General features: G+C 41.7%; 1 protein-coding gene and 1 long non-coding RNA gene across 2 annotated transcripts; one reads left to right on the top strand and one right to left on the bottom strand.

Moving 5' to 3' along the window:
- Positions 1-176: 176 nt before the first annotated feature.
- Positions 177-6,848, bottom strand: LOC106894576. Its single transcript, XR_001413286.1, has 5 exons — positions 6,256-6,848; positions 6,098-6,174; positions 4,866-4,942; positions 1,353-1,498; positions 177-380 (listed from the first exon to the last, which is right to left on the bottom strand). It is a non-coding gene; the product is annotated as an uncharacterized LOC106894576 (long non-coding RNA).
- On the top strand, positions 2,417-16,326 carry SLC13A2 (solute carrier family 13 (sodium-dependent dicarboxylate transporter), member 2). Its single transcript, XM_014953318.1, has 13 exons — positions 2,417-2,723; positions 3,163-3,375; positions 6,737-6,865; positions 7,443-7,579; positions 8,704-8,930; positions 9,793-9,973; positions 10,195-10,317; positions 11,253-11,474; positions 11,571-11,668; positions 12,260-12,381; positions 13,729-13,890; positions 14,859-14,996; positions 15,317-16,326. The coding sequence occupies exons 2-13, from the start codon at positions 3,274-3,276 to the stop codon at positions 15,446-15,448; spliced, it is 1,773 nt and encodes a 590-aa protein (XP_014808804.1). The 5' UTR covers positions 2,417-2,723; positions 3,163-3,273; the 3' UTR covers positions 15,449-16,326.
- Positions 16,327-21,453: the final 5,127 nt, after the last annotated feature.

Genomic DNA, 21,453 nt, shown 5'->3' with positions numbered 1-21,453 from the left:
CCTGCCGTAGGGGCTCGTCGGCGGCGCTGTCGTTGCCGCAGGCGGCGGGGCTACTGGCGTTGGGGCCGTTGTAGCCACGCTCGGCCCCCAGGCGGTCCCAGAGGTACTGGGTGGCCAGCGGGCCCTGCAGACCGAGGGACAGCGTGGCCAGGAAGAGGAGCGGCTCGACGGGCGGCGACGGGGGGCGGAGGAGCCGAGCGCTCCGCCCGGGACGGGCTGCCCTCGCCCGCCGGCCCCGCCCCGCCCCCGGAGGCGGCAGCAGGACGGGGGGAACCGGGGGGATTTGGGGCTGGTTGTCGTGATGTCCCCCCGTGAACCGGGGAAGGGCTCAGCTCCGTGTTCCCATCACCTTCCGAGCGGCGGGGCTTGCGCTTGGGTCCCTGCTAAACATGTAGCTTTCAGCTCCTTTTAGTGTTATTTCACACGATCGTAGAATGGTTTAGGGTTGGAAGGGACCTTAAAGACCATCCAAGTTCCACCCTGTCCACCCTGGGCAGGGACACCTCCCACCAGAGCAGGTTCCTCAAAGCCCCATCCAGCCTGGCCTTGAACCCCTCCAGGGATGGGGCAGCCACAGCTTCTCGGGGCAACCTGTTCCAGTGTCTCACCACCCTCACAATAAACAATTTTTTCCCAGTATCTAATCTAAATCTCCCCTCTCAGTTTAAAACCAATACCCCTCCTCCTGTTGCCCTACTCCCTGACCAGAGTCCCTCCCCAGCTTTCCTGGAGCCCCTTTAGGTGCTGGAAGGGGCTCTAAGGTCTCCCTGGAGCCTTTTCTTCCCCAGTTCTCTCAGCCTGTCCTCACAGCAGAGGTGCTCCAACCCTGGGATCATCTTTGTGGCCTCCTCTGAACCCGCTCCAACAGGTCCATTTATTGATGGTTAAAGGAATTTAAACTTAAACCCCGCTCTCTCCTTACCTCCAAACAAAGGAAAAGTTATAATCAACGTTTTCAATGCACTGGGAATCTGAGAAATGTGGTAGCTAGCAATGTGTAATCACTTCTATTAATTCACAGCACATTAGAAAATGCTTTTGCTTCTAAAGGACAAAATAACTTATAAACTGTAACACACAGGAGATTTTGGCTGTGCTGTTACTTTCGGTCTGCCTTGAAGAGCAGATCAGTAAGCAACGACCAAGTTGTTCTTTAAATTCAAAGAACACAATTCAGAGTATTAGATTAACCCGTTTATATAAACTGGAGTGGTTCCATTAATGTAAACTGGCATCACTCCTTTGACACCATCGAGGGAGTGTTAATGGGCTACAGGTGAAGCTCTAACAAATCCCCCTGAAGACAAAACCCATTCATTTTGCAGGAATATACACATAAAGATCATTTATACCATCTTTGAAAGCAGCAGGACTCACGTAGCAGTGGAAACAAACCCTGTAGATGTGCTGGTTCTGAAGAACAGGCACGATTCGTCAGCTGAGGCCCTTCTGCGTTGTCACTCACACCCCGTAGGCCAGGCTGCAGCTGGAGGCCAACCTTTGTGTTCCAGAGATGTGAAAAACAGAGGTTTCCGTTCAGATTTTGATTGCAACTCTAGCACTTGAGAGTAGAAAATAGAAAAATTACTTTGTCATTGGCTGATTTTGTCACTGCACCTTTTCAAACACTAATTCAACATTAAGTGGATGCAAAATGTGGGGGTGAGTTGAGTATATAATTCATTTGAATCATTTGAAAGCTCTTTCTCATTTTTTTTTGTACCAAGGGTGAAACGCTAAAGCTCAGGATTGGCAGTTTTTTAACATGAAGTTATTTCTTGTGAGCAACATGCCTAAGTCCGGCCTGCAGGAGAGCAGTGGGTTTGCAGCTCTCACAACTGAAACCCCACCCTTTTTCCACCATAAGCAGGTTATCGAAAGAAAACAAGCCCCAGCAGAAAAGGGATGAGAGAGAGAAACAGCAGAAGCTCTTTGTGGAGCTGACATCAGATGACCTAACGTCTGTGCTTCTCTCTCTCTCTCTGCCTGAGTAAGCTATAAACAGAGCTGTGACAATTTATACCAATAAAATGGAAATGTTATCACCATTATCTGAAGCATGCACTTGCATAATCTACCAAATAAAGACTTCAAAGACATTAACAAGACACTCCCTTTGGAATTGAAAACTTCAATTCCGTTCTGGTGTATTTACAGAACCAAGTAATCCTTTCCTTGTGTTTTCAAAGTTTCTTGCAAATAGCACAAGTATTGCTGGTAATTTCCCAGTAGCACTTTTTTTCACCCTTTTTCTTTTTTTTCCCCCCCCCCCCCCAAGCGTTTCTGGCACAGGGTCCGCCCTGATGCGGATGCGGCAGACAGAGCTAGGTTGGGGGGGGGGGGGGGGGGGCGATTCCCCCCCCCCCCCTTTTTTTTTTTTTCCCCCCCCCCCCCCCAATACACCTTGCAAGCTACCAAAGCTGTGCCTATAAACCTGCAAGATCAGAGAGGTGGAAATAAAACCAGCCCAATGTCTGCAGTGATGCACTGCAGCCAAGTCTTTCCCAATGCACCGAGATGCAACAGACTGTGTCAGAAAGAGTCACCAGGTTCCTTCTTTGTCCCCACACCTTTCTCATAACACTCTGGGCTGCCACGGGGGAGGAACTGAGTTTTCACCAGGCCCGAGCGCTTCACCTATTTCTCTTTGAGTAGAAGAAAATGGAATTGTCATGAGGATCACCCCTGGACCACACAAAGACAGGTGTCCCTGCTCTCGGGTGGTAAGGACTATAAATCCCTTCTTGCGCGGGGACTCGATGTGGCATCTGGTGACAGAAGCTCTGCTCCAGTGGATTTTGCCACCCAAAGATTTCCTCAGTGAATGCAATGATGTTTATGTAACGCTTTGTGTAGATGTTTCTAATCTCTATATTTGAGTATTGCAGATGCAGATGTGTTTTTCAGTACTCTACATATTTTTAAAACCATTTTCAACAATTCTTCAAAGAAGGCATTGTTAAAGACCAAAAGATTAATATTCTTTTTAAAAAGCGTAGGTCACTTCAGGATGCTTTTAATAAAGCCACTTGGTCCACAAGGAGTTAATTCTCTCCTGCATTTACCAGTTACCAGGAATATTGTCTTAAGAAAGTTCTTGGTCTGACACTCTTTTGCTGTCCCCTCCCTTCTTTGTTCTCTTCCTTCTTTCTCCGATTACAGTTCCAAAAACAACACCCAATCTCCTGAGGTCAATGGTTAATATTCCCCAGTGTTTATATAGTCTCCAGCAGCAGAGCTCGGGCCTTTCAGCACTGGGCTAGCTCCAGCACCATGGCTGGCATCCTGCAGATGACACTTGCCTTCAGGAAATACCTGATCATAGTGCTCGTACCCCTGGTGTTTCTCCCTCTGCCTCTGGCTGTCCCTACCAAGGTAAGAACTTTTTAAATTGAATTTGAGAGCCAAATCTCACCTTAGAGTTGTTCCTTTTAAGTGACGGACCTGAAGAGAATGTACAGATTCTCTCTCGGATGCACTACCTTCATTTATTGCTCGAAGATCTGAAGATCTTTTTTTTTTTTTTCTGAGCAGACCCCTTTGACCGATAGTGGGGGAATATAAAAGCAGTAGGACACAGATGGATGAACAGATACATCAGTGATTGCATATTCTAGAAGAATGCTCAGGGACATGAGATTTTTAACTTTTGCTTTGCATCTAACTGATTTAGCAAAGGACTTTCTATGTTGAAGCTTATATATGTGGACCTAATTGACCATCTAAGGCTCAATTTTAATCCCCCTTCTGATTTTCTAGAAGTATCCAGTCCACATCCTCTTCTAATTGTTTCCTTGTTGCCGTGCCAGATAGAAGAGGCATTTTTCTTGGTCAGGTGGACAAGGCATTCTGATAATTAAGGATAAAATAATAGGTATTTCACTCTTGTTTTTAGCGTATTTCTGTAACAATTTCTCCAAGTAATGATTTAAAATTTAAAATGCCAAGTTTTGGAAGACACTTTGCTTAAGATCCCTTCAGAAAAAATTAACTACAAAAACTTGTAGTAGGTTTTTCTGAGACATCGATCATCTAAATACAGCACTGTGAGCCAGGCAGACTGCCAGGGTTGTGATGATGCTTCACTCTGGCTTATTTCTCCCCCTCCCAATCTCTTCATGCAGAGAGATGTAATCTCTGCTCTTCAGTGCTCTCGTTACAGTCCCAGCATCATTAAATAGCTAATCCCAACCTACCTCTCCTGCCACTGCTCTTTGCATGTCAAGTCCTGGCTCCTTCCTCTGCCTGCCTGTCTCCTGGTTCCTGTGACTCCCAGTTTCTAGTCTCCTTCGCCAAGCTTTGTTCTTCAATCCACTAGCTCTTCCCTGTCCTTTTTTTTTTTTTTTTTTTATTGCCTCCTGCCCCTTTGGTGAGGTGAGAGAGTGAGTGGAGGAGCCTGATGTGCCATGGGGGACGTGCCATGGGTGCCAGCCAGAGCCTTTTTTTTTTTTTTTTTTTAATTGCAGTCTGTCCCAAAGCTCCTTCTTCTTCACAGCTCTTTTTCCAAGTGTTATGAGAGATTACGGAGTTTTGACCAGAGGACTGAAGTCAAGAGTGTGATAGAGTGGCATTGGCTTGAGGTGAAATGTGCTAACTGATCAGGCGTGTCCTCCTAGTACTTTGCTATGCAAATAAAATAGTTTAACACTTAAAAGCTTACTAAGAAGAAAAACAGAAAAGTACTTTTTTGCTAGTTAACTTTCCATAGGCAACAGAGTTACTGAAGTTATAAGAGATCTTGATCAGAAAAGTTCTAAATGGCCAGCAGGAGCCAGATTTTTTTTTTTTTTCTTTTGTCCTGAGGCCAGAAGTTCAAACTTACTTGCTGGAGTCATTGTTACCATACAACAAGTCCTTGGTGTTACCTGTGGAATGATTTGGCAGTCTTGGTTGAGTTCCTCTGGTTTCTCTGAATGTCTCTCTCTGGTTTCTATGTAGTCAGCTACAACACAAAAAATTAAAATGTCCTGGACTTTTCCCTTTGCAATCTGAAAGGAGATTTCTTGTGTTAGAATTGTGCACTGTGGTACTGCTAAGCAGGAAAAGCTGGTACCTCCACAGGCAGAGTTGTAAGCAGACAACTTACCAGATGGAATTTCACATTTTTCTGTGCTGTTGAGCTATTAACCTGTCCTATAAATGACATTGCTCTGGACACTAAACTACTACAAATGAGAGCAAACAATGCTAAAGATTTTGTCTAAAGGCAGAGGAATGTCCCTGCAGGACAACTGACTTTGTGAAAAGCCTTATTCCAGCTTTGACTGTGAGGCTGTTCACAGCAGGCTGGAACTGAATAGCACTGTGACTACGATACATGTTCCAAAGCCCTGTTGAGGTCTCTCAAAAGGCACCCATTGGCATCTCTTAATCACAAAAATGGGAGAAAAATTATCACCAAAATGGAAAATTGCTTTCAGTGCTGGATGGGATATGTAATTCAGGTTCTCACTGCTCTCATTCAAAAATAAGTCTCAAAAAGGCGTCTTTTCATCTCTTCATTAATATCTTTCAGCTTTACTTCTCCAACCTTGCTGCTTTGGTAATTTACCACCCAGATTACTATCTTCTTTCCTAGAGACTGTTCAGCTCCCTGTTCATCCCTTCACCAGCTCTGTAATTTCTATGCCGCGTTCAGAAGTCCTGACCACATTTGCACCACAAGTTTACTCTTGCCAGCAACTCTTCCAGCTCCTTGGTTTAGTCCTCTGCAATTTACAGCCGTTACACCCTCCCGTCTCTTCATTGTTTCCTCAATAAGCAGCACTACATTTTCATTCATACTGTCCAGTATATTTTTGTGGACATCCTTGATTCAAGCCTAAACAACCACTTTTTTCTTCCTTTGGATTTGCTGGCACCCATTCTTGTGCTAGTTCCAAAATGAGGAAGAGACACTGTAACCTCTAATGTTACTTTTCCTTGCTTTCTTCACCAGCCCAGCCATAGGAAAATACCTTGTGATATGTTATTTCCAATCTTTTTAGTGTATGGGACTAAATTAAATATTTTTACATAAAATTTGGAGTGGTTGTCCAAAGCAGAACTAAATCACTGTTCCCTCAGACAAAGAGCACATGAAATAGGGGAATCATACCTTCTTCAACGAAGCAAGTCAAAGGCAGTGGAAGCTGTGACCGGTTTGTCAGTGAGCCGTTCAAATTCTGTAACAAGCTAAAAGTCCAATTAAATAAGATGAGTTAAGTCAACAAATGACTAATAAATGACTAATCAATAACTGATACCAATATTTACAGTACAAGGAATCCAGGCTGTTGAAATTAGCTGTGGTTCATCTAGGCCATGTTCTGAAACGTGCAGAAAAAGGGGTGGAGAAACCCTGACAGTAATAGTCAGTAACTATTTCTGCAAATTAAACACAGAAATATATCAAAAGAAAATACCACCATCAGCAAAATCAAGAAGTCTGTGCAGAGACAGCCGCTTCCTTATCATGAAGGGTTCAAAGTCACCCATTTGTTTCTTCTCCTAAGTTTCTTGTTTGTCCCCATCGCACGCCCCAGTCTTTTCCTCACTGTTCTGACAAGGTTGTTGAATAGTTTGTCAGTTGATTAGGATCTGCACAGGTGGGAGGCCAGACGGGAGGGGAACACAGAAAATAGCCTTTTCTCAAATCCCTTTATCAGGCAATGAATATAATTACGGGCTGTTGCCTTCTCCAAGCCTACGTGAGATGTACAGTCTGTTCTGACTGTGTGTACTCTTCCTCTGCCAGGAGGCCCAATGTGGCTACGTGATCATAGTGATGGCATTGTTTTGGTGCACGGAAGCCCTGCCGTTGGCGGTCACAGCTCTCTTTCCTGTCCTGCTCTTCCCACTAATGAACATCATGGATTCAACAAAAGTAAGAGACCTTGCTCCATACATGTTTGCCTGTGTATTTATTGGTCAGCTTCTCTTACCCTGGGATTATTTCCAGGGTGATTTCCAGAGTGTGGTGCAAAGAAGAGAAAATTGCACTATTGTTACACAGGGAATCGACTGCCTTCTCGGTGGAACAGAACTTGCATGACCCTAGAGTGAACTCTGGGTGGAGCTGCTAATCTGAAATCAAAGCAGTTTCACTGTTAGATAATAGAATCATAGAATGGTTTGGGTTAGAAGGGACCTTAAAGACCATCCAGTTCCACCTGAACACTTCCAGGGATGGGGCATACACAGCTTCTCTGGGCAACCTGTTCCAGTGTCCACCACCCACACAGTAAAGAATTTCTTCCTAATATGTAATCTAAATCTCCCCTCTTTCAGTTTAAAACCATTACCCCTCATCCTATTGCCACAGGCCCTGATAAAGGTCCCTCCCCATCTTAGATGGATTGCATAGTTACTGTGTGCTGTCTTTGGGACAAGATTCTCCCTCAGAAAATGCCTTCTCTCTTGGCTTCTTGTTACTGTTTTCTCTCCCTTGTTCCATGTTACAGGTCTGCCAGGAGTATTTGAAGGACACCAACATGCTTTTTATTGGGGGACTGCTGATGGCCATTGCTATTGAGAAATGGAACCTCCACAAGCGTGTTGCTCTGCGGGTCTTGCTTATCACTGGTGTCAGACCAGCCCTGTGAGTAACAGTTGTGAAAACACTTGTGGGATAAAGGACTTCATGTCATTGGTTCCTATCTCAGAGTTGCCTGTAGTCTCCTATGTGAATCTGCAAATCATATCCTACAAATGCTTTCTACAGTACCAATGAGTTAGTGCCTGAGCAAACCTTGCAAACGGGGATCCTTTGAGGTGTGTTACAGACGTGGGGCCTCTTTTTTGAATTCCAAATGGCTCCAAGTGGAGAAATAGCAGCAAGAGAGTCAATTCTGAAAAGACAAGGGTGCTTCTAGGCTTGGCCAGAAGCACAGATTTAGACAATCAGGAAAGACTACAGTGAAACATAGAAAACATATACTCTCTAACTGTTATACTGATTGCAAAGAGAAGAGAAATTATGGGGATGCTTGTTTTGAAAACAACAAATGTTTACCAGACTAGAACTTTAAGCTATGCAGAGGCTACAGGGCCCTATTTAATTTGTCTCAGATCATGAGAAGAGGGAATACTGAAGGAAATTACAAAGCAATAGAATAAAAATGCATACGAGATAAAGCCCTTTTCATCTAACATATAATCTGCATCTCATCTAAAGAATAATTTTCAGACAAATAATACAGTAATACTGAAACAAGGATTAGAATTTTATATGAGTAAGAAGAGAATCTTAAATGATAGAGGTAGGATAAAATTACAAACAAAAAAAAAAAGAGAGATCATCTTCCTTATGGCTTAAACTGATTGCCATTTGGGATCAAATTCAGGTTGTAATTCCTCTGTAAAATATATTATAACACATGAATATGTGTTATTGAGATGATCTGTCTTCCTTGGATGCATGCAGAATAAGCAGGATACTGACTAGATAAACTCTTTGCTCTGAGATACCAGCTGCCACTTTCCTAGTCAGAAGAATGTAAAAGCACAATTGGCTTAAATTGCAAAAAGAAAAAAATACATTAAATCTTACTTTTGTGACATTCACAAATGTGGTGACTGGGGTAAGAGGAAGTGCTAGGTGTGAATTGCTAAGCATTTTCCAAACCCAAGTGTTTGTAACCAAAGCTTGGCAACAACAACAAAACCAAGGGCACTGCAGTCCTCAGTTCTCTGAATGGGCTTTTTCAAACCTTTTAATTTCAGACTTCTCATGGGTTTCATGATTGTGACGGCCTTCCTCTCGATGTGGATCAGCAACACCGCCACCACTGCCATGATGGTCCCAATAGCACAGGCCGTGTTGGAACAGTTGCACAAGTCCGAAGTGGAGTCCAGCAGAGGTGGCCAAGCTTCTGATCACATCAATAAAGCCTTTGAACTGCAGGAAGAGCCAACTAAAACAGATAATTCCAAAGAAACAGAGGAAAAAGGTGACTGGGTTATGGGTGTTTTTCTCCTTGGGATAATGGAGGGTGATCTCACGCCTTCTTCACTGTCATTACAGTTGCTAGTAAATTCTAAAAGAAGAAGGTACATAAAGCTTCCTGACTGTGTCAGACAGCATTTATGAGACTCCTCCATGAACCAGACAAACACACAGCAAGATCCACTGACTCTGCCTGGTTAGAAATAGATTGAAAATATGAAACGTTGATAACTAATCAATAAAACAACAAAACGTATAAATTCTCCATTAGCTGAAACCTTTACATTAGGCTTGATATTTCACAATATATTTATGGTAGTTCAATTATTATCTACTGTATAACTTATCAGACAATAGGAAATTCCCAAGGGAAAATTTCTGCCCTATTTCATGCCAGAAGGTTAGGGATTAAAATGGTCTTTCTAATCTGAAGATATAGAATCATGCAATAATATCAGCTGCCTTGCTGTGTTCCGACCTTTGAGACAACTCAACTGTTTCTCAACCTAAATCTTAGTGCCAGCTGCTGGTACAGAACAAGTTCCCTTCAGTCCAACTCGTCCGACTCTGCTCTACCTCCTGAATTCTTGCCCCACCACATGCAGTTCAGACATTGCCCTAGTTCACCAAGCAGTACCATTGGACTTTATCACATATTTCAACCTCTTCTAAAAGAACTGCTCTGTATCAAGACAACTAGTGAAAATGAACAGAAGATCAAAGCATTAACAATGCTGGCATTAAAATGAGAAAGTCTGGTTCCTTCAGCTTCGAAATACTTGCCTTGAAATACTGAATTACATAGGCACAAGATCTTTCCTATCCACTCCACCTTCAGTAACTCTTGTTCCTGTCTTGGGACCTAGGTAATAGTCACGTCCTGACAATTGAGGAAGACAGAAAGAGAAATGAGAATCTGCTGGAGGAGAAACACAGGAATTTCTCCAAGGGAATGTCTCTCTGTATTTGTTATTCCGCCAGTATTGGAGGGATTGCTACTCTGACTGGGACCACACCAAACCTGGTACTGCAAGGACAAATTGATGAGTAAGTCTGGTTGAGTTTGGGATTACATACCCACTAAACTGCATCATTCTGCTACAGCTGACTTCCAGCCAACACAGAGAAGGAAAATATCGGTTTAGTAACTTCGCTGAGAAGTTACCTTCCTCAGTGGGTCTCACAGTACCTCCTCTTTTCTGAATCATCAATGAAGTACAGAAGAGAGTGAAAAATTTTGGATGCTAACAGCCATCTACATTTTACAGGCTCTTTCCCGGAAATGGCAATATCATCAACTTTGCCTCTTGGTTCTCCTTTGCCTTCCCCACCATGATCGTGTTACTGATTTTGACGTGGATTTGGCTGCAGATACTGTACCTGGGCTTTAAGTAAGTTCCCTTTACACCCTGTAATAGAGCTGACAGGCCAGTGAGCCAGTGCTCATTACATGGCGTAACACAAGTGATACTTTTATTGATGACCCTACACTTGGAAGTCAGACAGCAAGTGACAAAGTCCTCACGTACACCAGAGACCAGCAGAGCAGCGCACTCGGTATCTGTTAAAATACTGCAACATTTCCTCCAAGGAACCTGATCAAACCCCAGCTAAACATATTCTGTAGCTGAAAATAGGACATTATAACTGCACATAACCTGTTCTGCAGCATTGCTTTCATGCTCTGAAAGATTGTTGTGCTTCAGATCAGGAAATTGATTTCTACATACAGCTGGTAAATACCCTTGCGAGGAGAGTTGCTACAGACCTAGAGGATGAGGTCTATCCCAGTTCCCAGTGCTGATCACCCCATACAACCAGCTTGTGTTACCTGTTTAACACTTAGCCTATCACTTTTGGATTATCCCCAACCTCCGTTCTTTTAAATGGAAAGAGTGCTGTAATACCTGAAACGGTACTTTCCTCTTGAAATTCCTCTTTTAAAATTCTTCTTTTCTGTAGTTTTATAAAGTTTGGCAACTGTTTACCTTCCTGGTGAACATATAGCCTTGTCAATCACGCTAACATTGACATTATTTCCCCTTGTGTCCAGACAGCATATCTGCTTATATTTAGATCATGGGCTTTTAGGGGCAGGAAGCTTGTTTCTGGTCATCTTGGTGGCACACAGTACAATGCAGTTATGATCCAACACCTGTGGCTGCTGATGCTACAATAATAAGAATAATAATTATATATATAATTTCTATATGCATATATAAATACTTATATCTAAAAGACCATATGAATGAGTATAACATTTGGATTCTTAACTCTGAGGTATCTGGCAAATTTCTCTCACATTTGTTGTCCATTTTTTTTCTAGTTTTCCGAAGAATTTTGGTTGTACTGCAGATGCCTCTGCAAAGGCTAAGGAGAAACAGGCCTATGAAACTATCAAGGAAGAGAGCAAGAAATTGGGCTCCATGAAATTTGCAGAAATAGCAGTTTTGATCATCTTCATATTACTGGTATTGCTCTGGTTTACAAGAGACCCTGGTTTCATACCAGGTTGGGCAACAGTTCTTTTCAACAAAGGTGATACAAGGTACCACCACTTCTCCTCCTCACTTGGAATAAAAATTAAGTAGGCTAGATTTCATGAGAACATGGCTAGACTAAATATCTGACTGATCTATTGCAGCTATGTCACTGATGCTACAGTTGCCATCTTCATTTCAATTTTGCTGTTCATCATCCCTTCCGACATTTCTAGAAAGGACAGTGACAACGAAGGAACAGGTAAGTTTACTGAAGGCATCAAAAAACAAAAAAATCAACTGTCAGAATAGGTACACAAGAAGTTTTAAATTTTAGATTTACAAAGGAAATTTCAAACATTAAACAAGCTTTCAAATGGCTCTTCCTGCACAGCTACAGCTGTCTGCTTTAGGCTGGTCAAGGCGTATATCCCATAAAAGTTTTGTGTTTCATGTTATTTAACTAGAGTAGGAAACTCCTACCCCAGCAGTGTCCCAGACACTAGTATACACATATGTAGAAGTTTCTGAAGCTGGAATCTTCAGGAGACAATACATGACTTAACAGAAACACATACAGTTCTGCAGATACGTTGCCATGCTTTGAACTCACCTTTATTGTACTACGTCTCTTTGAGCAGCTACAAATCATTCATTAGTATTTTTGCAAGTCAAGTTTTAAAATCTTTGTTGATGAGGCTCCCATCATTTGCTTTAGGAGATAATTCCAACATCTACTTGATCTTGCTGACAGGAGTGTTTCCTGATGTTCAGACTAAACTCACCACCCACCAAGGAATCCTCCTGTCTTTGGAGGATGTGACATGGCTTACAAAATCTTTTTGGATTTTAGGCAGCAAGTCAAAGATCCGAGCACCTCCGGCTCTCTTGGACTGGAAAGTAGTTCACGAGAAAATGCCGTGGAACATTGTGTTTCTACTGGGAGGTGGCTTTGCCTTAGCCAAAGGCAGTGAGGTAACATTCCTCTGCTTACCTGGTATTTGTATCTTCCTGGGTGTTTTCCATCTTGCTTTTCATGCGTGCTCTCCCGGAACACAAGAGGGCACTTTGGTAGCACCAAACACGCGTTTCCTCAGCAAGTGGCAGTAGGACAGACTTCACCATCCTTAGGAGGAGTCCTGTGATTACCACAGATCTCTGTTGTTGCCTGTGTAAGTGGGAAGGTACCACCAATCGAGGCAGCATGATTAGCTCTGTTTCTAGAAAAGCAGAAGATTAAGAAACTACCCCAATATTATTAAAAGTTCTATTAAAAATCTTAATTAATGTAGCAAGCATGAGGAGATATTGTGCCCAGAATGGGTTCCAAACTATTTCAAACAAACTACTTATGGAAATACGATTTAAATTGAACTACTAAAAGACAAATACAGAGCTAGCTAGAGAACCTTCAGGAACACATAAAAACATCTGGCTGTCAAACTGAAGGCCATACTGATGTGCTTCTGCAGGTATCTGCCAGAAGTCCAGTGCTACAAATTATTTTGCAGTTTTGATCTAAAACGATGGAACAGACAATACATTTATTAATGTATTTAATAAATTTTTAGAGGAGGTGGTAAAAACGATCCTATCTCTGGAAAGTATGTTTAGAAAATGAAAGACTTGAGAAATTACTTTTTTTTTTTTTCTAGAATAAGTCATAAAATGCATAAAACCTGCTGCAAAAAGGAAGATCGTATACATTTGCAACTGTGGTTGCAAAGCCAGTAAGGAAGTTAGGCCATAATGCATGAAGCAGCAAGACAGGCACAGTTAGGATAAGTTCTCTTGAGAAGAACAGGTGAATAATAATGATGCCCAAACTAGAGCCCACAATGATAGGGAAGATGGTGGTATTTTTCAGTGACTGAGAAGGGTGAAAGGTATGAAAACCTTCAGAGAGATGATCAAGATCTCAGACAATGTGATGAAGTTACATTAAATCGCTAGAATATCTGCTAAGATATATGAAAGTGAGTTCAAAGATCTTTGTTTAGATTCAAAAGAAAGCCCCAAATATCCATCATGCACAACTAATGGCCTGAACAGAGAAATAATTATTTGCTATTAATAACATACTGTAAATGTTGTATCTTCTTCTTTCAAATTCTTTGGAAAGGAAAGAATATTTTTATTTAACTTACTAAATAATCATGTCTATGAGCACTGCCTCTTACATGTTCTTCTACAGAAAGCAGTTTGTATGAGAACTCCTATAAGAAGAGAAGGTGGAATTTGGATGAGAAATGTAATTGGGCTGTGATGTGGCTATTTCTTCTCCAGCCTACTCTCTTGACAGACCTCTTTCCTCTGTTACAGGAATCTGGTCTGTCTTCATGGTTAGGTACCAAACTGACTCCTCTGCAGCAGATCCCTCATCCAGCTATTGCTCTCCTGCTGTGTCTCCTTATCGCCACTTTCACCGAGTGCACCAGCAACGTGGCCACCACAACCCTCTTTCTCCCTATTCTGGCTTCAATGGTAAGCTCCAATGTTTCAAAATACTCTTCTAAGAACTGCTTTCAACTCTTCTCCAAGCATACATCTGGTCAATTATAAAAATGAACTGGCTGACACAGCCAAGCACCGGTTCTTCTATCCAATCGAGGAATACAAGACTTAAAATATACATATATGTATGTGCATGCATATATATTCACACACACTGTGCTTAGTTCAACCTTTCTAAAATCATTGCTGGTGAAAAGTAAAGGGATTAAATTCATTGGCATATTAGACTTTGCCTTCTGGCCTAAACAACCCCATGAGGTCACTGCCAGCTGTACTTGTTTTTTCCTATTTGTTCTGCATAGAGACAGCAACAGCAGCAGCATTTGCTTCCCTGCAACATTCCATTGCTGTATTTCACTCCGACCACTGGCCTTCCAGAAGTCTCTGAAGGTGATAGCATTAGTCAAGCTCTATGACCTAGTTCAGACTTTTGCATTTCCACTGGAGATTCCTGTTGCTGTGGTAGACAGAATTCTGCAGAGTCAAAAGCTGGTTCCAGACAGAAAGTGGAATAAGCTTCACCAAGATCTTTTTGTGCAGGTTTCAGCTAACCCCTAAACTGATCCATTCACCTTCAGAGTTTGGGCTACCCCATTTCCTCTGATAATTTAATTTTGTTCCTAACCAGTTTGGAGCCACTTTACATTTTTTTCCCTGGTTTTAGAGTTGAATACAACAATTATTATCAATTTATATGGCAGCAGTGATCAGATTCCACAATCGGGAACACAAAGCACTAACCCCAAAATCAATTCTTGCACTTGCTGCATAAAGACATTGGCTAGAAGTTTCGGAAGCAGAACCAAAATATGAGTGGCTGCAGTGTTTGTGAAAGAACGAGGTCTCTGACACAGGCAAATGCAATCAGCCTTCTGCCAAAAGATTTCTCTGCATTTTTTGTATTGGAACCATCATCTTTGCTCTCCCTTCTTGCACAGGCTGAGGCGATCTGTCTCCATCCCCTCTATGTCATGCTGCCCTGTACACTTTCTGCATCGTTGGCGTTCATGCTCCCAGTGGCCACTCCTCCTAACGCCATTGTCTTCTCATATGGACAACTCAGGGTTATCGATATGGTGAGCAAAAGCCCATTCTTTTCAGAATTTTCATCGCTAGTTTTGATCTTTCCTTTTTCTAATATTGGTTCGTCTTGAAAGAGTGCTAGAAAACTCACTGTACTCAGGATTTCAGGACTTCTAGTTTGAGTTTTATCCCTTGCAAACTCATTTTTTATAATGCAAATTATATTTGTGAAGAAAATCAGCTTAAATGTAATTTGATGGAGTTGTGAAAAAAAGACCAAAGAGAAAATCTCACCATAAAACCAGTCCCAATCAGCAGGGAAGGAAAAAAGTACTCAGTTCAACTAATAACCCTTTCTCTTTTATACTTCTAGGCCAAAGCTGGGTTTGTACTCAACATCCTAGGAGTTCTGACGATAACTCTAGCCATCAACACCTGGGCTTCATCTTTGTTTCAACTGCAAACCTTCCCATCTTGGGCAAACAGGACAGGTACATGCCCATAATACAGAGAGGGAAGGGACCACACAGCTGTTTCTGTTAGAACTGCAATGAGAGCAGGACTATCGCCTACACCAGTTTTGCCGCGGCAGTGGGTAAGAGACAGGCCTGTTCTGTGGAAAAGGACAAGCCACCTACAAGCAAAATCATTCCGTTGATGACAGCAATAAAATTGCCTAACAGTGCTGTTTAGCAGGCAATTTTGTTACCCCAGCAGTAAGACAAGGCAACCTTTGGCTTTTCAACTGTTCCAGGGATCTTTAGATTTTCTGTCTCAGCAGGGATAGATTTTCCCCAAGTACTAGCCACGTCGCTTCTCAAGCTCTGCCTGTAAAGTCTGAAATCTGCAGCGAGAAAGAAGAAAGAGGGATGTTCATAAACGGAAGGAGAGAGACTCTACATTCCTGATTTCATGCATCTATCTATGCATTGTCACAACTGATATGAATGTTCACCTGTATATGAGTATACAGGCCTCTGTGTGTATGTTCAAAATGTACATGATTGTTATATGCTCCGTGGACATTCACAGCAAAGCGTGTGTTGTATGATTACAGGCAAATCACATACTGTCAGCCCGTTCCATTACTTTGAAACATATTTATTTGCAGTCCACTTGTTATGAACGTGAAAGATGTTTGTCCCATTGTTATTTATGGAGATTGCAGCCTGCAAGGTCGTGTTAACAATAGCAATATTCTCTTGAGAAGGGCAGAGCCCCTGTGTCCTAATATATATATGATTGAATTACAGATTTTTTTTCTGTACCTGCCGTGTTATGTTTTCCTACTGTATATCACTGCTGCTAGTTCTGCCTTCCACATATCAACTACTTGTCTGCGTGCCTCTTTAAAATATCTTGCAATAATCAGAGAAGTTAGCATAATTGATTTTCTCTTATTGTTTAAGTAGTAATTACTTTATTATTACAAGTCTCATTTTCTTGGGCTCTCAAAACCAAGATCTTCCTTTTCAAAGGCCCCTAATACAATTAAGTATTTAATCCCCGTTCTGCTGGATCTGACTTTCAGTAGCACATTGAGTCCTAGTGACCAAACTGGAATATCCAAAGACACTTTACTAAATCAAGCACTTAGTACCATAAATGAGGTTGGGTTCAGTTATACAATCCATGCTCCTGAACTTTGCACCAAATGCTTTGCTCTGTTGATGCCTAAGTTTTGCACGAAGTGTATTGCATTTCTTAAATCCCACTTGAACCACACTGGTTCAAGCAGAGTGAATGTGAGTGAATTTCACTCTAAAATAGTACGCATGCTCTTCAAAATCTTTCTTCTTACTTTCTCTATCCTAATTATTAGGAGACAAGCACAAAGTGCAGTGTACATTTGATTTATAAAATATTAGAATTCACTGACCTGCAGTAGTTTCTTTCCAGTTCCAACTGCCAAGACAATTCTGGTATGTGCTGATCACAGATTCCCTTTGCACTGATAGCTCCATTGGCCTGACAAGGACAGTTGCTCTGGAAAATCACTGTCCCAGAATGAACAGTCTGGTCTGGTATTAACCCTTCAGTTGCTTTGAAAGGTAGTGTTTTGATTTGATATGTGATAGGGATCCAGTAGAATACCCACAGCACAAGAAGGAAAGACATTTATTCTCTTTTGCTAATGAGCTCCTGGGTAATTGATTTCAATCACATAATGACTTACTCAGGCCACTGCAAAACCACTCACCTTCTCTCCCTTTGCATTTACCTCTATCAAATAACATCCAAATCTGTCTAAATATTTTCACTGCGCTGCTCACCCTGTGTCTGAGCACCCAACAAAACGACAAACTCAAGCAGACGATTTGCTGCAAACCTCTCCCTTCTTTGCTCTTTGTCTACAGCATCAGGGCAGCGTGCATAGCTTTTGTTTGCTTTTTGTTTTCTTTGAAATACTTGCACATAGTTTACATGTCCTTCTAAATTACTGCTTAGCTAAGCAGGAAATGTTGAATTCTTATAACATTTCCCATCAGCCTCTCCTTCCAGCCCTTTAAAACTGTGTTATGATTCTTTGAAGTCTTTTCTATTAGTCTACATTATTCAGAGGCTGTGGTGTGCATAAGTACCTGTAGGAGCACAGGTGCAATCTTTATGGCAATCTCAAGAAGAAAGGAGAGAGACATCAAGTAGCACAGAGTGTCGTGGGGCCAATGCAATAATGCTGGGTGTTCCACGTTCATTAGCATGTATGAGTATATAAAGGTTAGAAACTCACCAGAAATGTCTGCAGCAAAAGTCACTCAAGGAGTACACAAATGCCCAGCTTCTAGAAGAAGAAGAAGGTGAAGAGCTGCCATCTGTAGACAGAGAAGAAAAGCTATCAAAACCAGCAGGATAAAAAGAGAACGGGAAATTTCATCAGCAGTTTCCACCTCGAAGTGATGGTAGTAGCAAATACACACTGGGCAGCTGATTGCCTTGGGTGTGTCTGAGCGCAGGACCAGTTGAGGTACAGCTAAATATAGTGTGCTTGTGCAAAAACCAGTAACCCCATTAAAAATGTTCATAATTTTCTAAGCAAAGCAGGTAGAAAGTGTTTCTAAGCCCCATTATTACACAGATCACCTTTGAAGGGTGGTTCCCCATTATGTTTCCAGATATTGCCCTCAAGGAGTGGCTCTATTTCCCATTGTGCGATCAAATTTCACAATCTTCTGTGAAACTGCCAGCTCAGCACCTGCTGTAGTTAGGTGTGATTTCCAATGCAGCTCTTCATTTCTGAGTTGACACTGCGTTTGTTTTACATAAGAGTTGTAAGTGATAAATTTGTTAATGAGAAGGGGATGTCTGCCTTCTCGCCTTTGCCTCCTCTGAAAAGCAAGTGCTCTACAAAAACCACAAAATACAGGTTTCCCACAGCAGATGCTGGTGAGTAAGTGGGTGACTCGCCGTCACCTCCTCCATTTTCCCCGGAGTTATGGTGCTGCCTTGCCTTGCCCAGACACACACACACACACACACACACACACACGAGTTCTACAGGCACACACATGTACACCCAAGAGAAGGTGAAGGACTTGTCCTGGTAAACATACACATTTCTACGACACATGACCACATCAGAAAAGCAGGTGAATTTTAAGCAGGCTAATACAACAGTGAAAAGAGCTCCCATTTGAGAAAGGCACTTCGTCATAAACGTCTTGACAGAAGTTTGCAAAGTGGCACGTGAGTGATGCAAGGATCACTTTGTCAAGCGCTGAAATCATAAACAGACTTCGCAGAACACAGGGCAATTTTAAAGCCAAAACAGGATAGAGCCAGCATGTCTTTTTAATCCTTCAGCTGGTTTGGAGAAACCAAAAATTTGCTCCCAGTCACTTAAAAGCTATTAAAATGAACTTCAAGGAAGCCTTGTTGGACAGCACTGAAACCTTGAAATGCATCTAGATCTTTTAATGTAATTCTTAAGCTTTCATTAAAAAAAAAAAACACAAAACAAAACAAAAAACAAACCTAGAAAACAACAGAATGAAAAAACCCACAAACTGCTTTGAAGTAAGTCTTAACATATAATGATATAATGGACATAAGATAATTCTCAAAAATATGAGAAATATTTTCAGAAAACAAAATGGAAACCAACAGAAACACTAAGGTCCCCTGTTTTATCCTATAGTCATCAGCATGTATGTAAATACAAACATTTCTCCAGAAGCTGTAAGAGCAGTTCCACTCTCAGCCCTGGAGGTAACTCCTCCCCGAGATAACTCTGGCATGTTGGCAGGAGCGTGCATCTTAGTGCAATGGTCCAGCTCTCTCCATTTGACATATTTATTCTAGGAATACAACCCTTTCCTCTCAATTAGCATGTTGGGTTTAGTGTTTGCAAAGGCAGAGGCGCAGTTTAGTATTTCTGCAATGATGAATAGCCAAATAAAGGACAGCAACTAGAAATACAAGGATTTAGGGAATACGTAACTTTAAATCATCAAGGAATTTCATAACCCTCAATTTTTTTTTTCCAACATGGAACCAACAAAACTATTTACAACTTGATTCACCGAACTTTATGATTTGAGTTAGTAATGACCAAGGTGCCAAAGTCTGGAAATGAAGTGGTGTGAATGTACTAATCACCCGGTGTCCAAAATAACAACTGTTTAATAGAACTTAATCACTGCCATCAATGCTACACATTTTCCCCTATTAAAGAAACACTTAATATTATTTATCCTTTAATCATACTAACAGACTGAAAACGTCGAGTTGCTATTCAGGATGTAGAGATTCCCTTGCCATGTGCCATCTAGTGGCTGCAGGCTCTCTGCCGGACCATGCCCAAAATTCCCAATTCCAGGCCAAGCACCTAGTCCGGGGTTGATCTTCCTTGGAAAACATCCTTAAATAGCTAAGGGAAAAGTGATGAAAGAAGAGGAACACTTTTCAAAGGCAGTGCATGGCAGTATAGATGCAAAAGTAGAGGTATGTTAATCAACCTGGTTAAATAAAAATTGATTTAAATTGTCAAAAAGGAAAGAAACCAAACCACAAACTGACTGGAAAATAGAGAAAGGACAGAACGGTTAATTCAAGGGTTCAACCCTTATATATTGTAATGCTTGATTTAGATCAGACGAGATACAACTGCTTCAAGGCTCAGACCTTGCGTGCCTGTGTAAGGTGTCTATCTTGATAAACCATTAGTCCTGACTATTTTTAGATGATACTGTACTTGAAATATTAAATTAAGTATGATCAACATACAAACTTTACTCTGTTTCAAGTTCATATTATTCAGCTGAACCTAGATTAGCATTAAGGTTCCCTTTCCAGCCTAGCAGCGCCACAGGAATTCCTTCGTTTCCCTTGATCCCTGTCCAGTCTATGAGCAATTTCAAGTTTTCCCAATACCCGCCACCGGGACCAAGGGTTTTCCATTCTTTGGAAGGGAACGGAAAGCCCTAGGACACCCAATTTCATTAATTCTGCTGATCACAGAGCTTCTGAGTTCTTTCTATAAAGCAAAATGAAAAGTGGTCAGAGTTGTTCGTGAAACTAATGTCCATATTAATATGGAATTGCACAACATTGGACGAGCAAGCTGTGTGCAAGAGCAGCAGGGGAACAGTCTCGGTACAGTTAGCTGTTATGGCACCAGTTCTCCTGGTTCCTATCAAGGAGATCTTTGACAGTGAGTAGTGGTTATTCTGGAGCAGTTGTAGCAACTGCAAAGGGAAAGTCGCATTTCCCTTTTTGCTGTAGGACTATCCTGATGAGACTTGCCAGAAAATTCAAAAGGACCCTCTTTATTTTTAAGATGTCTGTCACCTGAAGGGAGTTTGAATCTTCCTCCTCATTCTTACCTCTGGCAATATCATTCCTGCTACATGAAACATGCAGTCATAAATCACTTGTCTGCATTGCAGATAACACAGTTGTACAATGCAAGCTTCCTCACACCTGTGCTTTTTCTTTTCTCCTTAGACCTAAGTAAGCGGTGTTGCGGTATCAGGAGCTGAAGAAATAGTAGTCCCAGAAGAGACTCGCTAGCCAATCTGAAATAATCATTGTAGTTCCTCTAGTGTAACACCTTTATCATTCAGGCTACATAGAAAATAGTAACATCATCAGAGTTCAGATGACTTCTAGAGACTTGGAAGCTTAGGTATCAAGAGAGAACAGTTCTTCTTCTAATTAGTGGTGAAAGCCAATGACCACAGCTAGTGCTACAGCTCTTCTGGAGAGTCACAACAGGAAGATCACACAGAAAAAAACGGACTCCACTTTCATGCTCATACCTTACGTCTTCATTTAAGACATTCTGACGGTTGAGAGAAAGCATGGTGTATGGACAAGAGAAAAATCAATTTCTGAACAATATTGAGAAAAGACCGAAATACAGCTGTTTGGGGGCAGGTCCTGTCTGTCATGCTGGCTCCAGAAACAAAAGCTTTTTCCCCCCGGTGTGCATGGGGTGTGTGGAAGGGCAGGAGTTAGCACTGTATGTTTTTATATTTTGGCAGAGATACTACAAGTTAAAAAAAAAAAAAA

The sequence above is a fragment of the Calidris pugnax genome, unplaced genomic scaffold (assembly GCF_001431845.1).
Source record: "Calidris pugnax isolate Ruff unplaced genomic scaffold, ASM143184v1 scaffold133, whole genome shotgun sequence".
Taxonomy (NCBI): Eukaryota; Metazoa; Chordata; class Aves; order Charadriiformes; family Scolopacidae; genus Calidris; species Calidris pugnax.
The sequence above is the reverse complement of the archived record's forward strand: the minus strand, read 5'-3'. Positions and strand labels throughout refer to the sequence as shown.

Bases quoted from the DNA above. Each gene is read 5' to 3' on its own strand.
- SLC13A2 (XM_014953318.1), top strand. From the start codon at position 3,274: ATGGCTGGCATCCTGCAGATGACACTTGCCTTCAGGAAATACCTGATC. The intron at 7,580-8,703 runs GTGAGTAACAGT...TTTTAATTTCAG, and splicing joins ACTGGTGTCAGACCAGCCCT to ACTTCTCATGGGTTTCATGA. The intron at 10,318-11,252 runs GTAAGTTCCCTT...TTTTTTTTCTAG, and splicing joins ATACTGTACCTGGGCTTTAA to TTTTCCGAAGAATTTTGGTT.